Source organism: Bombus impatiens, unplaced genomic scaffold, assembly GCF_000188095.3.
Source record: "Bombus impatiens unplaced genomic scaffold, BIMP_2.2 scf_1461, whole genome shotgun sequence".
In the NCBI taxonomy this organism is placed as follows: domain Eukaryota; kingdom Metazoa; phylum Arthropoda; class Insecta; order Hymenoptera; family Apidae; genus Bombus; species Bombus impatiens.
The window spans coordinates 1,004,667-1,024,427 of record NT_177880.1 but is presented as its reverse complement, the minus strand read 5'-3'; the positions used below and the strand labels follow the sequence as shown (position 1 = coordinate 1,024,427).

Sequence of the window (19,761 nt, the reverse complement as noted above, 5' to 3'; positions counted from 1 at the left end):
TATAATATTTTTGTCATTTTTAATGTAAACATACATATCCTTAATTACTAAGTACAAGAAGCTCATATATATATAGATATGATTATACAAATATCATATATAATTAAAAATAATACGATATAATACTTAATATGCTATATATGGGATATATATATCGAGTTTTGTTACTTTAAACTAATGAAATATTAAATTTACGAAATTAAATGTCTTTTCATTGATTCGTAGAATATATGCATAGCATTAAATTGTTGCTTATGCATTGCACATGATGTGATATCCATTTAGTGATGACAATTTACATTTAAAAGAAATAAATAATACTATTGACCTGATACAAAGATAGTAAAATTTAGTTTGCACTTTCACACGCATCAATCCAATCATTATACACATCTAAAGGTTCTGAAAGTAAATTGATCGTGGTTTGAAAGTCTTCTAAGCAGACTCTGCAAGTAATTCTAGCTGTGTTCCTCGACTTATCCCTGCAAATAAAAAGAGAAAGCAGTAAAATTGAAAATTAAGTAGTATAAGAATTGTCGATAAATGAATTATGCGTACATCTTAACCTCACATGATTTTTCGTGATTGCAAAACGGACAATTAAATTGTGTATCTAGCGGTTGAATAGCTTTCTTTTTACTTGGTGGCTTCCTTTTACTTTTTCTTCGGCCCATTACGTTTGAAGTGTATCAAATTATACTGATTCACCAATTTGTATTAAGCTTTGCTACTATTTGTGTTGTAAACTGTTGCGTATAATGACCGAACACAGAGTATAACGCCATGTGATTCAAGAAAAATTACTATATATTACTAGGCTTGTATATACATACATATAAAATACGTTATATAACTTTGAATATGTATCGCATAACCAATTTGAGAATTATAATCTCATTTCGTGCAAAGTAATTAAATTATTAAATTATTATAGAACGAGTTATAAAATTAATGACTAAGTATCATATGTAAAAAATTAAATATAAAGGAATTTACACTATAGGAAACATACGTGAATTAAATAATAATTACCGCTATTGCTGTAATGAGTACTTTCAGTGTGTATCCTTTAAAATAAGTAATTTCACAACATCTTATGTAATTTGTAAAACATTGCACGTAATTACAAAAATAACCTTAATTTTGCACAGAAATTTATCAATACCTTTCCCATCAAAAAGGGAAGCAGAAATTGCTTATCAAGTACTAATAGTTGATAAAGAGCCCTCAAGAGGTAGTATTACAAAGAAATTGACGCTAGATAATAATTTATTACAAATGTAAGTTTTCCCATATGTATTATAATAGTATAAGCTTAAATATATGCATATTTCATTGTACTAATCTATAACACTTTTTATAGATTAATTTGTGGAACCGAAGCACGAAAAGTTAGAGTGGCATTAACATCATTTTTTGATAGTTTAATTTTAGTAACAGAAACTATGCAACTTCTTGGTCCACCTGTACCAACTTACAATTATTATTAAGTAAATATTCATTGTTAAAATTATTTCCATAGCATAAAATATATAAAATGGAACATACCCCAGCTCCATATGGACCAAGATCTGTTTATGGATATGCTTTATACATAGGTTCAAATATGCTATTCCTTTTATTCCTGGTATGGGCCTTAATACCAGATCAAATTTTACATAATTTAGGACTAACATATTGGCCTTCTAAATACTGGGCTGTAGCAATACCAATTTGGGCTTTAACTGCCCTTGCTACATTTGCATTTATTATTTACCCAGCTATAAACTTATCTATGACTCCAGATATTAATGATATCACCACTATTACAGATAAACATTCACGTCCTAAAAAAGAAATTGTTCCAGGTGGTATACCCTCTGTGTATGATATTCCAATAACAGAAGTTTGTAGGAAGTTGTATTTAGCAAAAAGAAGTAACAATAAGTGACATTAAAAATTTATATATTTTGTTAAAGGTGTTAAATAAGATGTAATAATCTATGAAATAAATTTGAAATAATATAATGTAAAAAATTTTAATATTTTACAATATATTCTGGGAGTTAATATTTTGTGAAATTTAGTTTAATAATTTTGCAACTATAATGTTAAATTTTTATTTAGTATTACTTTAGTATTACTTTAGTATTACTTACAGGAAATTGGTCCATTACATTAAACTGATTATGTATTTCATACATTGCGCAATGTGATATCAGTAATCTTATATGGACTGAGTGAGGCAAAAAGTTATATAGTTGTAAACTGTACTTTCTGCATGTACATACCGAAAAAATGAAAAAATTTGTGTCGAAAGATAAAGTGCACGATCCATGTATTGATGACGAATGTGATAATAATGCAGATCATTTTCGGTCTGTAGATACTAAACGCGAAATGATTGATTTAAGAAAAAAGCTACAAGATATAATCAAGACAGATGCTATATTTTGTAGTTTCGAGATGATGCCTGTAATAAGTAAGGATCTTTTGCAAAGGTTTGTATGTTATGTATTTAATAATGCTTAATGTATCTATGTTTCTATAAATAAAAATTTTTGTTACTAGCTTTTTTACAGAAATGAATAAGTACCATCCACTTTTTTATGCATTAACATGGCATAAAAATGATATGAAAGATTATTTGTCTTTAGATATATTTAATATACTCCCAAATAACACGCTCCTTCATCTTATAGCTAAAGATTTAACTTCCACTGACGTAAAAATTATATTAAAGGAAGCATTAGAACATGGCATACGTAATATTTTTGTGTTAAGGGGTGGTAATTGAGAATTGTTATAAAATGTTTCATGTTTAAAAGACTCTATTTATGAGATGAAAGTTTTCATATTAATTGGATTTTGTAAAACAAAATTTTAGATTCTACAAAGTCAAATAGTGAATTTTCACATGCAATTGACTTAGTACGTTTTATAAGGAATCAATTTGGTAATATATTTTGTATATGCATTGCTGGTTATCCAGAAATGCATCCAGAATCATCGTCTAAAGAAATGGATTTGATTTATTTGAAAGAAAAAGTAATTAATTTCTTTCACTTTATTATTTATTTATATATATAAAACGAATATGTTAACATTAATTTTATTTAAAGGTTGATGCTGGTGCAAATTTTATTATCACACAAATTGTCTTTGAAGCAAGTGTTTTTATTAAATTTGTGAGTGATTGTAAAAACATTGGAATTAATATTCCAATTATCCCAGGTATTTTTCCAATTTTGAATTATACATGTCTCCAAAAAATGGCCAGAATTTGTAATATCAAAATACCTAAAATTATTTTAAATACTTTGGAATGTATAAAAGATAATGACGAAGAAGTACACAATTATGCAGTAGAAATAGCTACAAATATTATAAAAAAAATTATTGCAAGTAAAACTGCTTGTGGATTCCATTTCTTCACATTAAATAAGTAATTGTTCACTCTAATAGAAAACATATAACGTAAGATGTGCTTATTTATATTTATTTATATATTCATGAATTGTAGACCATCATTATCATTGGAGATATGTGATAAACTTAATATCTTTCACTAATTTTGCTTGAAAATGGAAGAAGTTTAAATAACTAAATAATTCTATTACTAAGATAAATAATAGTAAATATGGGAGTCTGCATATGATCTTAACAAATATATCGGTTTAAATGTATTCATATTACGCGCCAAATTTCTCATTAATTACCAATTCTCGAAACTCTCTATACTGGAACAACAGTGAAATATTATATTAAATTTATTACACGAATGACATAGGATCTCTATTAAAATTTATTGTACATTTTAATCTCTATGAATGTACTCTTCTACATTTCGCTTTTCAATTTTTTTAAAGTACTTATCAAGAATAGTTATAAAGTTAATTTTGATATTTTCCATGAACATAACATGGCAGATTTATATGTAGACATTAAATGATCCTTTGGGAACACTAACTGTTTTGCGCATGCGCGATAGAAATATTTGTGACGAACGAAGAGAGCAGTTAGTTGAGTTGGGCGCCAGAGCTCCGCGTGGTCAGTTGGATAGTTGGTGTGACAGTAACAAGAAAGAGGAAGGATCCATAAGCCAGGATATAAAGAACAATGGCACTCTTCCATTTCAGTCCAAAACGTTGCTTGGAAGTTCAGGTGCGTGGTAAATGAATTTACCAAAAATTGATTGGTCTTAGTACACAATATGATATTTGAATGATTCCTAAACCACTTCACGTTGTTCCGGTGCGAAATTCGAAAGACAAGCAGGTGTTTAACGTGCATCATTATTTTTTGTAATAATAGTTGATAATTTTTAATAGATAGTCATATAAAAATAAATGATTTTTTTATTATTTATCTCTTTCGAAATGCTAGAACCTTGCACCGTTTAGAGCTAAGACGCTATTCGGTTTGGCTATGTGGTTCTGGGTACCAAGTATGTAGTAGGCGTTCTATCGACCAATAGTCTAGTAACTAAACACGATCAAAACTGTCGGTATACAAATTTACAAATTTATAGCAAATCATCTATGTTAATGATATCTAGACAAAATATTGGGTCATGTTTGTTGATTCGATAGATAAAATGTGCTATAAAATAAACTGTGAAAGGTTTGTCTCGAAGCTGTTCGACGTATTGAGCGTGTGCTCAGAACACCTTTACAAAACTCCAACAATGCACATTATTTTGGGGCAATATCTCTAACATGGATGCAGCTTATTATTAATCGAATCGTTGCATTTAGTGTCGATATGAAATATTATGGAAACCATAAAATGAATATATATTGATCAATTGTTTAAAACTGTACATTGAATTACATATCGAGTGATACAAGGTTTACCTGACCGACAGAACTTGGCATTAATTTAGACAAGCTTGATAGCCTGATATGTTACGTAATAAATTTTTAAACGATGCATAATTATTGATTACTATTTATCGTAAGTTAGAGACCGGACATATTAATTGAGCCGTAATTATGATGATTTTTAATTAATACTCATAAAGGTAGAATTAACTAAATATTTTAACTATTGTTTTACATTTCGAACATTTATAAATGAAATTGTCGAATTGAAATGTAAATGTGTATAGCAGCAGTGGACACTCACAATTCGCATGAATGAAGTTTTGATACAAGTTGACATATCCTTTTTGTCCTAATCGATGAAAACACGGAATTCCCCGTGATCGCGTATATGATAGGGAAAAACAATGCAAGATACATAATATATTTGCTTTGTTCGTTGATGTGAAAATTAGAAGGTTAATCTAGTGAAAATTTGAAAGCTGTCAGTCTATTTTTGCTGTAGCGACTTATCGCGATAATACTTGATATATAATACAAAATATGTGAGAATCCCTTACATCGATACACATGTCCATTGAGAAGTGCACGACATTATAATTTCGTAAGGTATCACAATTTTAGAACGAATTCGAGGTCAAAATCTGTGTTGTCCTTGTAATCTGCATTGGCCGTTCCTTCATGATGTCCCTGACAAATATTTGCTTACCGATGAAACTTCGAATTGATCATGTAACTTTTTCGATATTACTATCCAAAATTGTACACACATCCGGTTTTAATTTCTATTAATTCTTCTTCCTCAGTTTTATGAAGGGAATTAGATACATTGAAACTGATTTTTAGGAAAATATATTAATATTTGATTAAATTATAACTTTGATTATTGGAGTCATAGAAAGACTGAATGAATAGTAAAGTGTATGTATATCTACTGTAACTTTTGGCACATTTAGAAACTCTTCGCTCAACTTGTAGATGGCTCGCCGATTACCTAATGTTATAGATATATAAACGTGACCTTCAGATCATGTAACGTGCTACTACTTCAAAACCATTTCTTCCTTTTCTCTCTCCTATACAATATAAAATCGTTTATTATTGTCACTTATCATTAAGTAATATAACTTGACAATATCCTAATATAGCAAAAACTTTAGTTTATATATAGAAGAATTTATTGGCAATATGGTCGCAATGAAAACTTCGGCTACAGGAAAAAGTTGGATTTCATTGTGTTTTACTCATTTTACTTGTCATATCTTCTTCTAATCTGTATCAAATTCTTACGATTCAATTAAAAAAAATTACAGATTCTTTATTGCATATTCTATATTGGAAAGGTATTACAAAGTATATTAAGAAGTAAGAGTTAAAGCTAAACGTACAGTTGTCGACAAGACGATTGAATTTCAGGGTTAATAAAAATTGGATCATGCATGACACCCTCTTCTCGGTCATTTTGGCGCCATTTGACGATTATATGGCGCGAAATCAATTAGATAATTGTAGTTTACGGGTGTGTTGTATCTGGCAATGCCCTTCAAATGTTTTTTAGTTGTGCAATTAATGATAATGAGCAGTATGAGCTCTTCTATGTACAATAATGAGCAAAATTCAACACACATTGTTTTAAAGAGTCAATTTTTTTAAATTCGACCAACTGACTTAATTTTTTTGAGAAGTTAAAAGGATTACTTTACTAGATGCGTAAAAATGTTTCGAAGAAATTACAATTGTTGTTTGGCCGGAATCAGGTCAAAAAAAGTAAAGGTTGCTTTTTAAGAATTTTTTTTAGATTTAAACAACACGTTATGAAGATTTGTGATCATAGTCAGAAATATACAGGGTGTTCCAATTTTTTTCGGTCAAACGTTGTCAGTATATTCAAGGGGCCAAGAGAAGGAAAAAATTGTCATATAAATATATGTTATTGGGAGCATTGTTAAGGAGTTAACAAAAAAGAAAGATATGCGAAATGAGCGGCAATGAACATGCGTTACTACGATACAAAGTATAAATAGACCGAGAATACTTACATCTAGCAATAGTCAAGAGATATCATAATACCTCTACAACTTAAACTACAATTCCATTTCAAAATGTTCGCCAATATAAGACAACTGTCGATACAAGATTAGCAGTGACAAAAAATTGGATTTTTATTCTTCGAAGTTTCCGTTTATTGCTCGTTGAAGTTAGAAATAGTAGAAGTATTGTATCTCCTGACTACTGCTAGATGTAAGTATTCCTGACCTATTCATATTTTGTACCGTAATAACGCACAATTTCGTATATAGTTTTTTTGTTATAACTCTTTTCTGGTTGGAGTGACATATGCTTATATCAGATTTTTTTCTTATCTTGACTTGTAAAAATATACTGACAATGTTTGACCGAAAAAAACTGGGACATCCTGCATATGTTGAGAATTTTATCATTGCAAGGTGATGTAAGGATCTGCAGATTTTAGGACAGAAATCGTGAAAGCTGCGATTTTCACCATTTTTAATCGTTTGTAATTCATAGCAACGTTAATCGATTCCGATGAAATTTTCAATATATACTTGACGTACAAGTTCAAAGATTTGTTCATTTATTTAAACGGATAATAAGTTCTTCGGTATATGTGTATAGAGAGGGAGAGAGAGAGAGAGAGAAATTGGAAAGAAACGAATGTAAACAAATTACATCACGCCTCGAGTTATAGAAAGATCATCGCTATGCATTAACTTTTGCGATTATCCTATTAATACAATTATGCTTATGCTAGAGAATTCTGTGAGATTGTTGTCTAACGATCGTAACAAGTTTTATCTTGTCGCAATGTGATGTTTGCCAACGTCGTATATGTAGAAATCATTGTACTTCAACCAATTGTTATTTATGTTTTGTTTTTTTATTCTCTAATTACATTATAATATATTATAATTATATTATAATGTAAACGGAACAGATGCGGTTTATTTATATCCTGCTATTTATTCGCTCATGTATGTATTCATATACAGGGTGGTTGGTAGCTGATGGTACAAGCGGAAAGGGGGTGATTCTATGCGAAAAAAGAAGTCGAAAATATACAATAAACATTTTTCGTTTGAGGCTTTGTTTTCGAGAAAATCGTCTTTGAATTTTCGCTCGGTATGCGTGCACTTTACCACGTCTCGTTATAACGGATCTCACTGTAGATCGTTGTCTTGATGGAAAAATTTAAAAAAGAAAAAAATTTTTATTCTATATTTTTGACTTCTTTTTTCGCGTAGAATCATCCCCTTTCCACTTGTACCACCAGTTACCAACCACCCTGTATAACTGACAAATCTATAAAACGAACTGTTTAAATTTTCATAACAGGCTCAGATAAAAGAGTTGTGAAAGATGATCCTTACTATTTCCTTCGGAATTTCATCTTTTTTTCTTTTTTCAAATTTCCTTTCAAATTGCCCAAAATCATATTTTCATATGTCACCTGATAAACTAATCCTTCTAATATAAAAAAAATCGTCATTTGATCGAATTTTAGAAAATTAATTTTATTTCAAAGTGCGGTGTTCAGTTTTGCTCATTACTGTGAATGTTGCGAACATATTCGTCATATACCTGTCATATACTTATTTATGCAGATTACGATAAGATAAAAAAATGACCCGTTCACAACAACAAATTTCGCTGATATTTCACTTTCCTGCTTATGGAATTGAACGAACAAGAAATTAATAAATTATAATTAATAAAATATATCGTATTCGGCGGACAATTTTAATTGCTTATAGGATTGTTTTTTACCTTTTGAAAAATGGATCAAATTATAAAATTTCACTTGATGTTAAAAGAAATTCGAAAAATAGTTCATTTGGAAAAACCACAAAAGAGAGAAAAAGAAAGTTAACAGGAAATCTATATAATATTCATATAATTAACATCGATGGTTTACTTCTGAAGTGTTTTTAATAATTTACCCAGCAGATGCCATGGTTCGATGTGCAATAAAATTTACTCCTTCTCAAATTCTTTTGTTTTTCCGTTAAATAAATATAAATTCATTTAGATATCGATAATTATGTATGTATATAAATATACAGGGTGGTTGGTAACTGCTGGTACGAGCGGAAAGGGGGTGATTCTACGCGAAAAAAGAAGTCGAAAATGTAGAATAAAAATTAAAAAAAAAAATTTTTTTTTTTTTAATTTTTCCATCGAGACAACGATCTACAGTGAGATCCGTTATAACGGGACGTGGTAAAGTGCATGCGTACCGAGCGAAAATTCAAGGTCGATTTTCTCGAAAACAAAGCGTCAAACGAAAAATTTTTATTCCATATTTTCGACTTCTTTTTTCGCATAGAATCACCCCCTTTCCGCTTGTACCACCCTGTATATAAGTATACAGTTTGAAATAAGTTAACCTGTATATTCTATAGCTAACAGACGATGTGTTTTTGGCCTACTAATCGATATTTATTTAGTTTTCATTGAGTTTTTTAGAAAATTAATCTTGCGATTGCCATTACTACCTGTACAATGATTCATTTTGATTATCGTCGACTCTGATAAGCGGTAGTTAAGATATTGTTGTCGTAACACATATTTGTTTTTCTGACTCGCACAAGGATTTGATTAGATTTTACGATTCAGTTTAATTTAATTTCGCAACAATTTATTTGTTTCGTCCAATTTCGAAAACTCTTTCGTACCCGTATTGCTCAAAAACGATTTCAAGTATGTCGAAAAATTTAGAATTCCTTAGCGAGCACGCAGAAACTTGCTCATAATGAGGATCGGTGTAGTAAAGAAAGGAGAACTGGTTCTCGCCAAGAACACGGTGATGTCAGCCTACTTTCAATCGAGAGAGGAAATAAGGTCAGAGATCTTCATTTCGCTGAAATGTGCATTCGCATATTTTCTTCGTACTTCAATTTCCGTATTATGGAAAAGATCGGCCATGGAACGAGTAGAAATGAAAATTCATTTTATATGACGTCACTGTGGTCACGGAAAATTCGGACTCTCGAGTAGATTAAGATAACCTCGACTTGCACCAACGAAATTTATATTTCATATCGATAAATGAAATGTCTAAAGACACGTGATTCGATCGTTTTGTCTGATTGAATTAATAAATATCGACAAAATGATTAATTTATTCGAGTTTATCAATAAGAAACTAAATTGTAATCGCGATAACATATTAATGAGTAATGCGATTGACCTAATGCACGCGAATAATCCGGCACATATAACATTCGCGCCTGTACCCAAAGTTCAACGATAAAACCATAGAATGGCTGGACTGTAGGAATGTATCGTTGTTCGTTGGTTGCGACATCGTGTGAATTTTTGCTATACCATAAATTGTCCGTTTATTACCAAGACACTAGGGCCTCGTATTTCTTAAAATTCAAATTTCTTTAGCTTTTTTTTTGCTATTTTTATAACTGAATCGTAATATATGGACAGGTATAATAGCCGATTAATGGCAAGTTAATGAATTTATGCAACTATTATCGTTATTCTAGTAGCTGATTATTTAAACAAGATGTCCCGAGGTGTATAATAGCGAGATGGCGAGATTCAGGCACATAATCGTGCTTACGTATTAAGGAATGGACTTTTAGAAAGAAGTCATCGTAATACCACATGCGTCAGCATGCGCATAAATCATTGAAAACTAGAGAGAATTTAAATGATTACTGGTGCAAGTAATGTCATTGTCGGTCACATGGTGTGAAGCGAATCGCGCGCGATGCGTGACGTCAAATCTGTGAATACATATATTGTGAACACGTGGGATGATAATCTCTGTTCATCGTGACATAACCAATTCACAGATCCAAAATTTAATTGACCACTCGATCTCGTTGTTCTTTTCACTCTTTCAGACGTACGTTAAAATTATATGTCGGCGAATCGTGGCCGAAAATCGGTCGCAAACGTATAACACGTAGAATATTTATATAATTTGAAAACATTATCACACGTTGTTTTACAAATGTTATCTGGTTAAGTATCGTTATAATCTGTTGGCCGATAATCTGTTGTAGTAGATTTATATTACCAAGATATTTAATTATAGCTGACTACCAGGATCTAATCTTTGTTGCACATTTAACTAGACGACTAAACACATAAATCAACCTCATGTTTAGTCGAGATTAGAACACTATTAAGAAACAACGTATTACATTTTACCTTTATCGTTATCTATATCTATGCAGGCAGTATCTTCACATAAGGAAAAAAAAACGCTAGCGTTAGAGCATCTTATGAATTAATTTAAGTTATATCTGTATTTATCATTAATAAACTTGATTTATCATCATAAGAATATAATGCTTTCAACTATCTTGTACGAGTTGAATATCTTTTAGTATTTACGATAGAGCTAATCGGATGAATGGTAAATGAGTTTCAGGTTGGAAATCAATTTCTTCGATCGACCTATGCATTACTAAAGTCCTCTCCTTACCAATACCAGTAACGAATAAAAATAAATCATTTCACAAATGATTCTAATTGCATCGTATTGAAATTTCCATATCATCGCTCGATAATTTCAATTTTATTAACATTTAAGCGCCGATCATAGGAAAGCTTCACGTGATACCAGTTTGTCTCATATATCTTGCTAGTCGTATAAAATTAAGAATTCGATTACATGTAATTTTGGAAGGTTTTACTTAATTAAGAATTACGATAAATTATTATGCTTACTATTGTTGTATTTACATATTTATTCGTCATTAAACGTATAACTTACATATGTATACATATGTATAACTGATAATTCAAGGTCAACGAATATGTTTCCTATTGTCCTCTACATTTTTTGTTTTCTATAGTATTGAAGATAAAACGAAGTGACTTGCACGCGACGAAGGAAAAGTCACGATATGTTACGATCATATAGCATAATGTATGTACACACGTAACAGGCCATCTGTGCTATTATGATAATACAGGATAATACATGATTTACATACACAAGTTCAGAGATATTTATCTTTCGTATCGACGCTAATCAAAACTTTCCAGGTTTTTATATGCGATTTATCCAGTCTGGCCAAACATTCAATCAGGTGATATATTTCGTTGGAAAGTTTAAATGTTATTGTGGTTGTTAGACTAATAAATATTCTAATTCAACGAAAGAAACGGAGTAGACTATATTTATTTTTTGTCATTCAAAATTTACATAAGATAAAGCAGAGAATATAAAAATAAGGTGGCATTGACAAAAGTAAGATTGGAATCCAGATGTATAAATATTGAATATTACTTAAGTATTAATTATGTAGAAATTGGTACACCAACTCGTGTAAACTACCTAACGCTACGTAATACCATTTATTCATTACGAGATATCTCGAGTCATATTTTACACGAGCAAGGAATCAAGTATTGAACTTTGTTCGTAGGCAGCTAATTATCGCTTATCATAAAAAGTTGGGACTTTGTAAAAGTGGACGCTATGTTACTGTAAGTTGATATTTCTCCTTTTTCCTTACTTTCTTCTCGTTTCATCACATCAGTTACATCGCTTTATTTTTACTCGCGCGTAAAAAAAGAAAAATATATGAAAAATGAAATGTATTTCAAGCTATTCTCGGATCGATTTATAAATTGCAAGGATTATATCGGAAATACAGTGAAAGTTTACGGTGAAAGTTTCTGATTCGGATTCTGAACTCATGTTAGTCTTCTATTGACTTACAGCAGTGACAATGTTAATTATAGTCATTTAACGCAATTCTTAAAGAGAAAAGATACAATTAACTAACTAGAATTCATCGTATACTCGTTACTGGGAGATTACAAATATTTCCAAGATAGTAAAGCGACAATTATATTTTACATCGTATTCCGATATATTTCAATCGAAATAATGTTTCTTTACGTGATTTATTTTCCTTTTACTAGTAATCAATCAATACCAATAGATAAATAGAATTAGCATCTCTAGTGAAATTTTAATATTTCCACTCGATCAACTGATCATCATCAACCTGATTCACAACGATACGCATAAAGGAAATAAAAGTCAGTCTCAATCTATTCAATTAGTATTTCGTTACATCGTTGTGGTTACCACCTGATATCCGTCTTATGTTACGTACCGAGTATATTGTTACTTGCAGTTGAAGCAATACATTCTTGGAATGTGAACGGAACAACGCATAACGCACAGATTGAGTTGTAAACTCGCTTTATCCTTATGTTGCAGTTCGATAAGCAACATTATCCAGGTATTTGATTTTGTTCGACGGAGCTAAGCCATCGAAAGTAATTAAGAAAATTATACAGGGTGGTTGGTTTATCACTAAACGAAAATAGTATCTCGAAAGTATCGTTTAACTATAACACGAAAGTTGATCCTGTTACATAATAATTCTATATCTATTCTTATGAAAAAGAATTCGTTCTATAGCAAATGATTTGTGCCGGTGCTATATTTTAGGATTACGTTGTTCTTTTTTAGCGTATTGTATTTATAAGTGCAAGGGTTCACCTAGACGTTATTAAATACGTACATGTATACGGAATGTTACATCTGGATACAGGCCAGGCTTCCAAGTGGTTTATGACTAAAAATAAGTAGTTTTACGTGTTCTATAATTTGACCTACACTACATAATGCACACGTGATAAGGAAATTGGATGCAAAGAATGTGTCCTTCGCAACACGAGGATACTCAATGTTAAAAAAATGATTACATACGTTTCACCGGGACGTGCGAAATTTAAGGTGTCGTACGAAATGTCACGATTTTATACACGAATTGATCTTTGGTTAATTTGAAGAATTATTTCATTGGAAACTTTGGATTGTAACTTTAAATTTTTGAATAATAGCTTACATGATAGTTGAGTGAATTAATTATCCGGTTTGTAGATAACCGTTCTATTATTCTAAGTGTTGGTTGCTATGAGTGAAAGTAACGTTAAAAATTAAAAATAAATACTCGACGTAGTAGTATTTTAATATAAAAAGTATTGATTATTCCATGTACATGGCCATAAGAGTGTTTGAATATACAGAGTGGTTGGTAACTGGTGGTACAAGCGGAAAGGGGATGATTCTACGCGAAAAAAGAAGTCGAAAATATAGAATAAAAATTTTTCGTTTGACGCTTTGTTTTCGAGAAAATCGACTTTGAATTTTCGCTCGGTACGCGTGCACTTTACCACGTCTCGTTATAACGGATCTCACTGTAGATCGTTGTCTCGATGGAAAAATTAAAAAAAAAATTTTTATTCTATATTTTCGACTTCTTTTTTCGCGTAGAATCATCCCCTTTCCGCTTGTACCACCAGTTACCAACCACTCTGTATATTCAAACACTCTTATGGCCATGTACATGGAATAATCAATACTTTTTATATTAAAATACTACTACGTCGAGTATTTATTTTTAATTTTTAACGTTACTTTCACTCATAGCAACCAACACTTAGAATAATAGAACGGTTATCTACAAACCGGATAATTAATTCACTCAACTATCATGTAAGCTATTATTCAAAAATTTAAAGTTACAATCCAAAGTTTCCAATGAAATAATTCTTCAAATTAACCAAAGATCAATTCGTGTATAAAATCGTGACATTTCGTACGACACCTTAAATTTCGCACGTCCCGGTGAAACGTATGTAATCATTTTTTTAACATTGAGTATCCTCGTGTTGCGAAGGACACATTCTTTGCATCCAATTTCCTTATCACGTGTGCATTATGTAGTGTAGGTCAAATTATAGAACACGTAAAACTACTTATTTTTAGTCATAAACCACTTGGAAGCCTGGCCTGTATCCAGATGTAACATTCCGTATACATGTACGTATTTAATAACGTCTAGGTGAACCCTTGCACTTATAAATACAATACGCTAAAAAAGAACAACGTAATCCTAAAATATAGCACCGGCACAAATCATTTGCTATAGAACGAATTCTTTTTCATAAGAATAGATATAGAATTATTATGTAACAGGATCAACTTTCGTGTTATAGTTAAACGATACTTTCGAGATACTATTTTCGTTTAGTGATAAATCATTAAATCACGCGTATATAATTGCGAGATTTGTATACCTTCGACGCGTATGTAGAGAATCGCGTGCAATGATCTTATAAGATGCATGACAAATTTAATAGAAAGGCCAAGGTCACTCGCGACTCATATTCAGCATTCATTGTATGTACGTCGAAGATGGTCTCGTCCGGTGTATAGTGTGATCATACAATATTACTATGCTCGTAGATGACTCCAGTCAAAAGAAAACACCTATCACTATGATGGACTGAATTTTTGATTTAACAATTTTTTAATAATCTACATTTAAGTATTTCATAACGGGGTCATTGTATAACTAGAGACTCTAATTCGATAAAGTCGGTCCAATAATTACGAACACAATTTCTAAAGAGTTCTTTTTAAAAAAATTCAATATTATAAACATAGAGGATGTTTTCATGTGATAAAAAATATGAGAAACCATTTTTATACATTCTGTTTTTGATATCGAAATCGATTGAAGTTAAACAAGGAATATCGAAATCCACTAATTCTCACCGGATGTTCCGTTTTACTTTTCCGTTGTGATTTCACCTCGACCTAATTCCTCGTCGTAAAATGCGGTCACGAATCGATGTTCTCTGCCCCAGCTTTTAGCCTGTATTTACCGTTATCTAGAGATTTCTACGCTAGTCTGTAGACAATGACTTGCTATGGAAATACTTAACGATAAAATAGTATAAAAGATTTAATAATTTAAAAATACGTATAAGAAACAGAGAGACGAATCGTATGATATAATCATCAACGTAACCGACTTACGCGTGTTTCAGAAATAACTTTCTACCTAACAGTTATGTCGGAACGCGAATAGTTCATTTCAGTTTTATTATCGCATAGGAGGTACTTATTATAATAGTATTAACTGTATTACTGGAAAGAGAAATGTTTATAAAAAATAATTCTACCTAAGATTATAAAACCTGATATGCAATTATGCTACGCAATGTCAACTGTAATAATTCTTTTAACTTAACGTCTCCCAGTACTTTTTTTCAAGGTCTATGCATTGATAATGAACTCTAACATGGAGCCCCATGACCTCGAGCGAGGCTTGAACGATATATTGAAATTCTCATGAATGATACTGAATTTATATTTCACACAAAATTGTCTTTATCAATAGCAGACGTTAGCTTTAATATTTTATTACTTTTTTATTATTATAGACGTCAATTTAAAATGATCACGATATTCGCGCAGGAATTAGCTCTTCACGTGTATTCTTGATCGAGCAAATATATCATTACACGCAATTCGTTCTTTTTACGTAATCCGGCAATTGTCGCCGATTATTCGTTACAACTGGTAGCGCCGATACATAACATTCTGTCCATAACGAAAATTTAATTACATCCATCAGGTTGAACGAGGAAAATTGTTTTACGATGCCAATAAAATATTTACCTGTCTTCGGACTGTTATCACCACAAAGGCAGAGAATATCGTAATAATTTAATTTTCACGTGTCCTAGTTTCTGTTCTTATTATGTAACAATTAATATTTATGCGAATTAAAGATAATAAGAATTAAAACGAGATAAAAAAAAAATTCAGAATATAATCCAGAATTAATTTCTTCTTTTCCTTTTTACAGAAGATAACTTCGACCATATTCTTAAGATCATTGAGCGATGCCTCCACCGATCTGAAAAAGGTTCTGGCTGATAAAATTCCGAAGGAGCAGGAACGTGTCAAGGCTTTTCGTAAACAGCATGGATCCACCAAAGTTGGAGAGGTCACCGTAGACATGGTATGCGTCTGTTCGCGCAATTTCCAGTTATCATGCGTTTTATATACGTTTTACGTACTAAATATCTGACGATGAATAAATTATCATGCATCGCAGCAATATTATTGCAAGAGCGGAACGTCACGCGATGAACGTTACGTATTAACATATTAAGCCACGTGGATGATAAGGCATCTCACTATGAAAGACACACTACGAGTTATTTTTTGTGGCATTGATAAATGTCTCGCGAGTGGGTGATAAAGACCATGAAATCAGCGCGTATGCCGCGTGCTTATCATGTGATCGCAATATACATATATAGGCAGGCTTTTAGGTTGCGGGTAAAATTCTGGCTGCCTAATAATCGGAGAACAAAATCTCGCAATTTCTATATCAATACTCGATGAACTTTATTCCTTGTACATCACATTCTTAGAGGTTTTTTAGTAACGATCGAATTCTTTGCGTTTAATGAGATCCAACCAAGCAAGAAATTATGCTATAATATGAGACATCTTTCCTTTTTGCCTCTTTTGCCTTTATTTTCTATGATACTTTATACGTTTCTCTCTCTATTCTTATTTATAAAATCAAATCATGATAGATGTGAAGGTAACATTTAGGCCAGTCCAAAGTGCGGCTCCTGTGATCGTTACATCAGACATCAATGTCAATGAACACATCTTCTCTTTTTTCTCCTATCTTTTTTCGCCTGATGTTGATATCGCGTGATAACTTTTCGTTACTTTTTAGATGTATGGTGGTATGCGTGGAATTAAAGGACTTGTATGGGAACCGTCGGTCCTGGATCCTGAAGAAGGTATTAGATTCCGGGGAAAGTCGATTCCAGAATGTCAGAAGCTTCTACCAAAAGCTAAGGGTGGTGAGGAACCGCTTCCAGAAGGTTTGTTCTGGCTTCTGATTACTGGCGACGTTCCCACGGATGCCCAAGTGAAAGCAGTCTCTCAAGAATGGGCCTCCCGAAGCGCATTACCTGATCACGTAGTCAAAGCTCTGAACAACTTCCCCAAATCGCTTCACCCCATGACTCAATTCTCCGCCGCTATTACTCTTCTAAATAGCGAGAGTGAATACGTGAAAGCGTATACGGGAGGTGTACACAAGAGCAAATATTGGGAAACCGTTTACGAAGATTCGATGAATTTGATCGCTAAATTACCCGTAGTCGCTGCCACAATCTACAGAAATATTTACAAGGGTGGTAAAGGCTTGGGATCCGTCGATGCGGGAAAAGATTGGTCTTGGAATTTCGCGAACATGCTCGGTTACGACAATCCACAATTCATCGAACTTATGCGCTTATACCTAACGATCCACTCTGATCACGAAGGTGGAAATGTATCTGCACACACAACTCACTTGGTAGGTTCGGCATTGTCTGATCCATATTTGTCATTTGCCGCTGGAATGAACGGCTTGGCTGGTCCTCTCCATGGTCTTGCGAATCAAGAAGTGTTGGTATGGCTAGAAAAGTTGCGCGCTCAAGTTGGAGACAGCCCCAGTGACGATAAGCTGAAGGAATTTATTTGGAACACGTTGAAGAGCGGTCAAGTCGTTCCTGGATACGGTCATGCCGTACTGAGAAAGACTGATCCTAGATATACATGCCAGAGAGAATTTGCATTGAAACACTTGCCGGATGACAAACTATTCAAGGTAAAATTTCAGAATGAATAATTTCTTTAGGATTTGTATTAAGCTTTTAGCTTGTTGTCTATTAATGATCATATTTTTATATTTTCAGCTTGTTTCCCAAGTATACAAAGTAGTTCCACCCATTCTTTTGGAAACTGGCAAGGTAAAGAACCCATGGCCAAATGTAGATGCTCATTCGGGAGTTCTACTGCAATACTATGGAATGAAAGAGATGAATTATTACACCGTCCTGTTCGGAGTATCGCGTGCTCTTGGTGTTCTGGCGTCCCTTGTTTGGGATCGAGCTCTCGGTCTTCCCATAGAAAGGCCCAAATCTCTAAGCACTGATCTTCTCATGAAATCTGTCAAAGCCTAAACAACTTTATTTATGAAAAATCGGTGTCACCTTTTAAGTTTGTGACACACCATCATCATGATTTCAAAAGTAAAGAACTGACTGCTTTCTATCATAGTGAAAATGTTATTAATACACAGATAGATGTAATCTTCTTGAGATCATTACGAATTCATATTAAATGACTTCAAGGAAGTCGTTTTAATTGTTGAATCTTATCAAAAAGATGTAAAATTAGGTATCGTCTCACGTAACAATATGTGCTTCGAATGTAAACACATTAAAAATAGGTTTCGCAATTTACTGTATCGCAAAAACTTTTGCCTACATCTTTTAATAACGTGTTCATTCACCTTTTTCTGTTGACAATGCAGATTTCGTGTAAAGGAGGTAGAGTTTTTGCGATATACTATAAGCTACGAAAAAGATTCATCCGTTAAATATAGTTTAACTGCCAAACCCTTTAAAAAGATGTAATATGCCCATTAGCGATAAACACAATTCATTGTAAATATATTTGCCACTTTGTTTAATTTATAGAGCGGCGATTTTAGAAATAAAAGTGACGTAATTCATTATACAGTTAGTAAATCATTAAAACGTTCACTACAAAGCTAAATATGCGTAGTGAAGGTTTTCCAAATATTGTAAATTGAACAGACACTGCCAAAAAAATATCAGAAATTTTAGAATATACATTGAATCACAATAATTATCTTTACGGCTATTATTACGTGATTACTAAATACCGTTTTACCAGCAGAAGTCTGCAAAATATAATGGCTCTTAGTAAACTATGTAAAATACAAAATAAATAGAGCTAATAAAATATGTAAAAAATGTTGCAGTGTTTGCGCACCAGTTGTTGATTTTAGATTCTTTAACAACATTATAAACTCGGCTCAATCACATCGATCTACTTCGGTGAACTTAAATTTTAAAAAATGATGATTAGTGGTAAAACCACTGTTACAAGAATGAGTGAGTGTGTGCGATACTTTATTTATAAAGAACGTGAAAATAAACAAATCTTTCAAAAGTACATCTGGCTTTTTTTGGCACTTTAGGATAAACAATTGAAATATAAAAATATAAGATAAGTAAATATTTTCAATTTATTTTTTGTGACTTGTATTTTTAT

At 32.0% G+C, this 19,761-nt stretch overlaps 4 protein-coding genes across 5 annotated transcripts; 3 read left to right on the top strand and 1 right to left on the bottom strand.

Moving 5' to 3' along the window:
- Positions 1 to 245: 245 nt before the first annotated feature.
- Positions 246 to 802, bottom strand: LOC105681635 (transcription elongation factor 1 homolog). The gene is made up of 2 exons (XM_012392623.2): positions 559 to 802; positions 246 to 482 (listed from the first exon to the last, which is right to left on the bottom strand). The coding sequence occupies exons 1-2, from the start codon at positions 672 to 674 to the stop codon at positions 350 to 352; spliced, it is 249 nt and encodes an 82-aa protein (XP_012248046.1). The 5' UTR covers positions 675 to 802; the 3' UTR covers positions 246 to 349.
- A 23-nt stretch (positions 803 to 825) lies between these two features.
- LOC112213860 (phosphatidylinositol N-acetylglucosaminyltransferase subunit P) lies at positions 826 to 1,943 on the top strand. Of its 2 annotated transcripts, XM_024371643.1 has the most exons (3): positions 826 to 1,062; positions 1,152 to 1,280; positions 1,364 to 1,941. In XM_024371643.1, exons 1-3 carry the CDS (start codon positions 1,046 to 1,048, stop codon positions 1,488 to 1,490), a joined length of 273 nt encoding a protein of 90 aa, XP_024227411.1. In that variant the 5' UTR covers positions 826 to 1,045; the 3' UTR covers positions 1,491 to 1,941. The 2 variants fall into 2 exon arrangements, with proteins under 2 accessions (XP_024227411.1, XP_024227410.1); XM_024371642.1 differs by lacking the exon at positions 826 to 1,062 and having other exon boundaries at positions 1,364 to 1,943.
- A 279-nt stretch (positions 1,944 to 2,222) lies between these two features.
- LOC100748829 (methylenetetrahydrofolate reductase) lies at positions 2,223 to 3,674 on the top strand. The gene is made up of 5 exons (XM_033324113.1): positions 2,223 to 2,480; positions 2,551 to 2,768; positions 2,867 to 3,027; positions 3,102 to 3,424; positions 3,503 to 3,674. The coding sequence occupies exons 1-5, from the start codon at positions 2,278 to 2,280 to the stop codon at positions 3,549 to 3,551; spliced, it is 954 nt and encodes a 317-aa protein (XP_033180004.1). The 5' UTR covers positions 2,223 to 2,277; the 3' UTR covers positions 3,552 to 3,674.
- A 156-nt stretch (positions 3,675 to 3,830) lies between these two features.
- Positions 3,831 to 19,659, top strand: LOC100747621 (probable citrate synthase 2, mitochondrial). The gene is made up of 4 exons (XM_003494046.3): positions 3,831 to 4,143; positions 16,472 to 16,627; positions 17,363 to 18,286; positions 18,375 to 19,659. The coding sequence occupies exons 1-4, from the start codon at positions 4,099 to 4,101 to the stop codon at positions 18,639 to 18,641; spliced, it is 1,392 nt and encodes a 463-aa protein (XP_003494094.1). The 5' UTR covers positions 3,831 to 4,098; the 3' UTR covers positions 18,642 to 19,659.
- Positions 19,660 to 19,761: the final 102 nt, after the last annotated feature.

What these genes read in the sequence shown, in the direction of transcription:
- LOC100747621 (XM_003494046.3), top strand. Translation starts at nt 4,099, where the DNA reads ATGGCACTCTTCCATTTCAGTCCAAAACGTTGCTTGGAAGTTCAG. An exon ending in GAGAGGTCACCGTAGACATG is followed by an intron (nt 16,628 to 17,362) that starts GTATGCGTCTGT and finishes GTTACTTTTTAG; the next exon opens with ATGTATGGTGGTATGCGTGG. An exon ending in CGGATGACAAACTATTCAAG is followed by an intron (nt 18,287 to 18,374) that starts GTAAAATTTCAG and finishes TTATATTTTCAG; the next exon opens with CTTGTTTCCCAAGTATACAA.
- LOC112213860 (XM_024371642.1), top strand. Translation starts at nt 1,538, where the DNA reads ATGGAACATACCCCAGCTCCATATGGACCAAGATCTGTTTATGGATAT.
- LOC105681635 (XM_012392623.2), bottom strand. Translation starts at nt 674, where the DNA reads ATGGGCCGAAGAAAAAGTAAAAGGAAGCCACCAAGTAAAAAGAAAGCT. An exon ending in AAATCATGTGAGGTTAAGAT is followed by an intron (nt 483 to 558) that starts GTACGCATAATT and finishes TTTTATTTGCAG; the next exon opens with GGATAAGTCGAGGAACACAG.
- LOC100748829 (XM_033324113.1), top strand. Translation starts at nt 2,278, where the DNA reads ATGAAAAAATTTGTGTCGAAAGATAAAGTGCACGATCCATGTATTGAT. An exon ending in AGTAAGGATCTTTTGCAAAG is followed by an intron (nt 2,481 to 2,550) that starts GTTTGTATGTTA and finishes TTTTGTTACTAG; the next exon opens with CTTTTTTACAGAAATGAATA. An exon ending in TGATTTATTTGAAAGAAAAA is followed by an intron (nt 3,028 to 3,101) that starts GTAATTAATTTC and finishes TTTTATTTAAAG; the next exon opens with GTTGATGCTGGTGCAAATTT.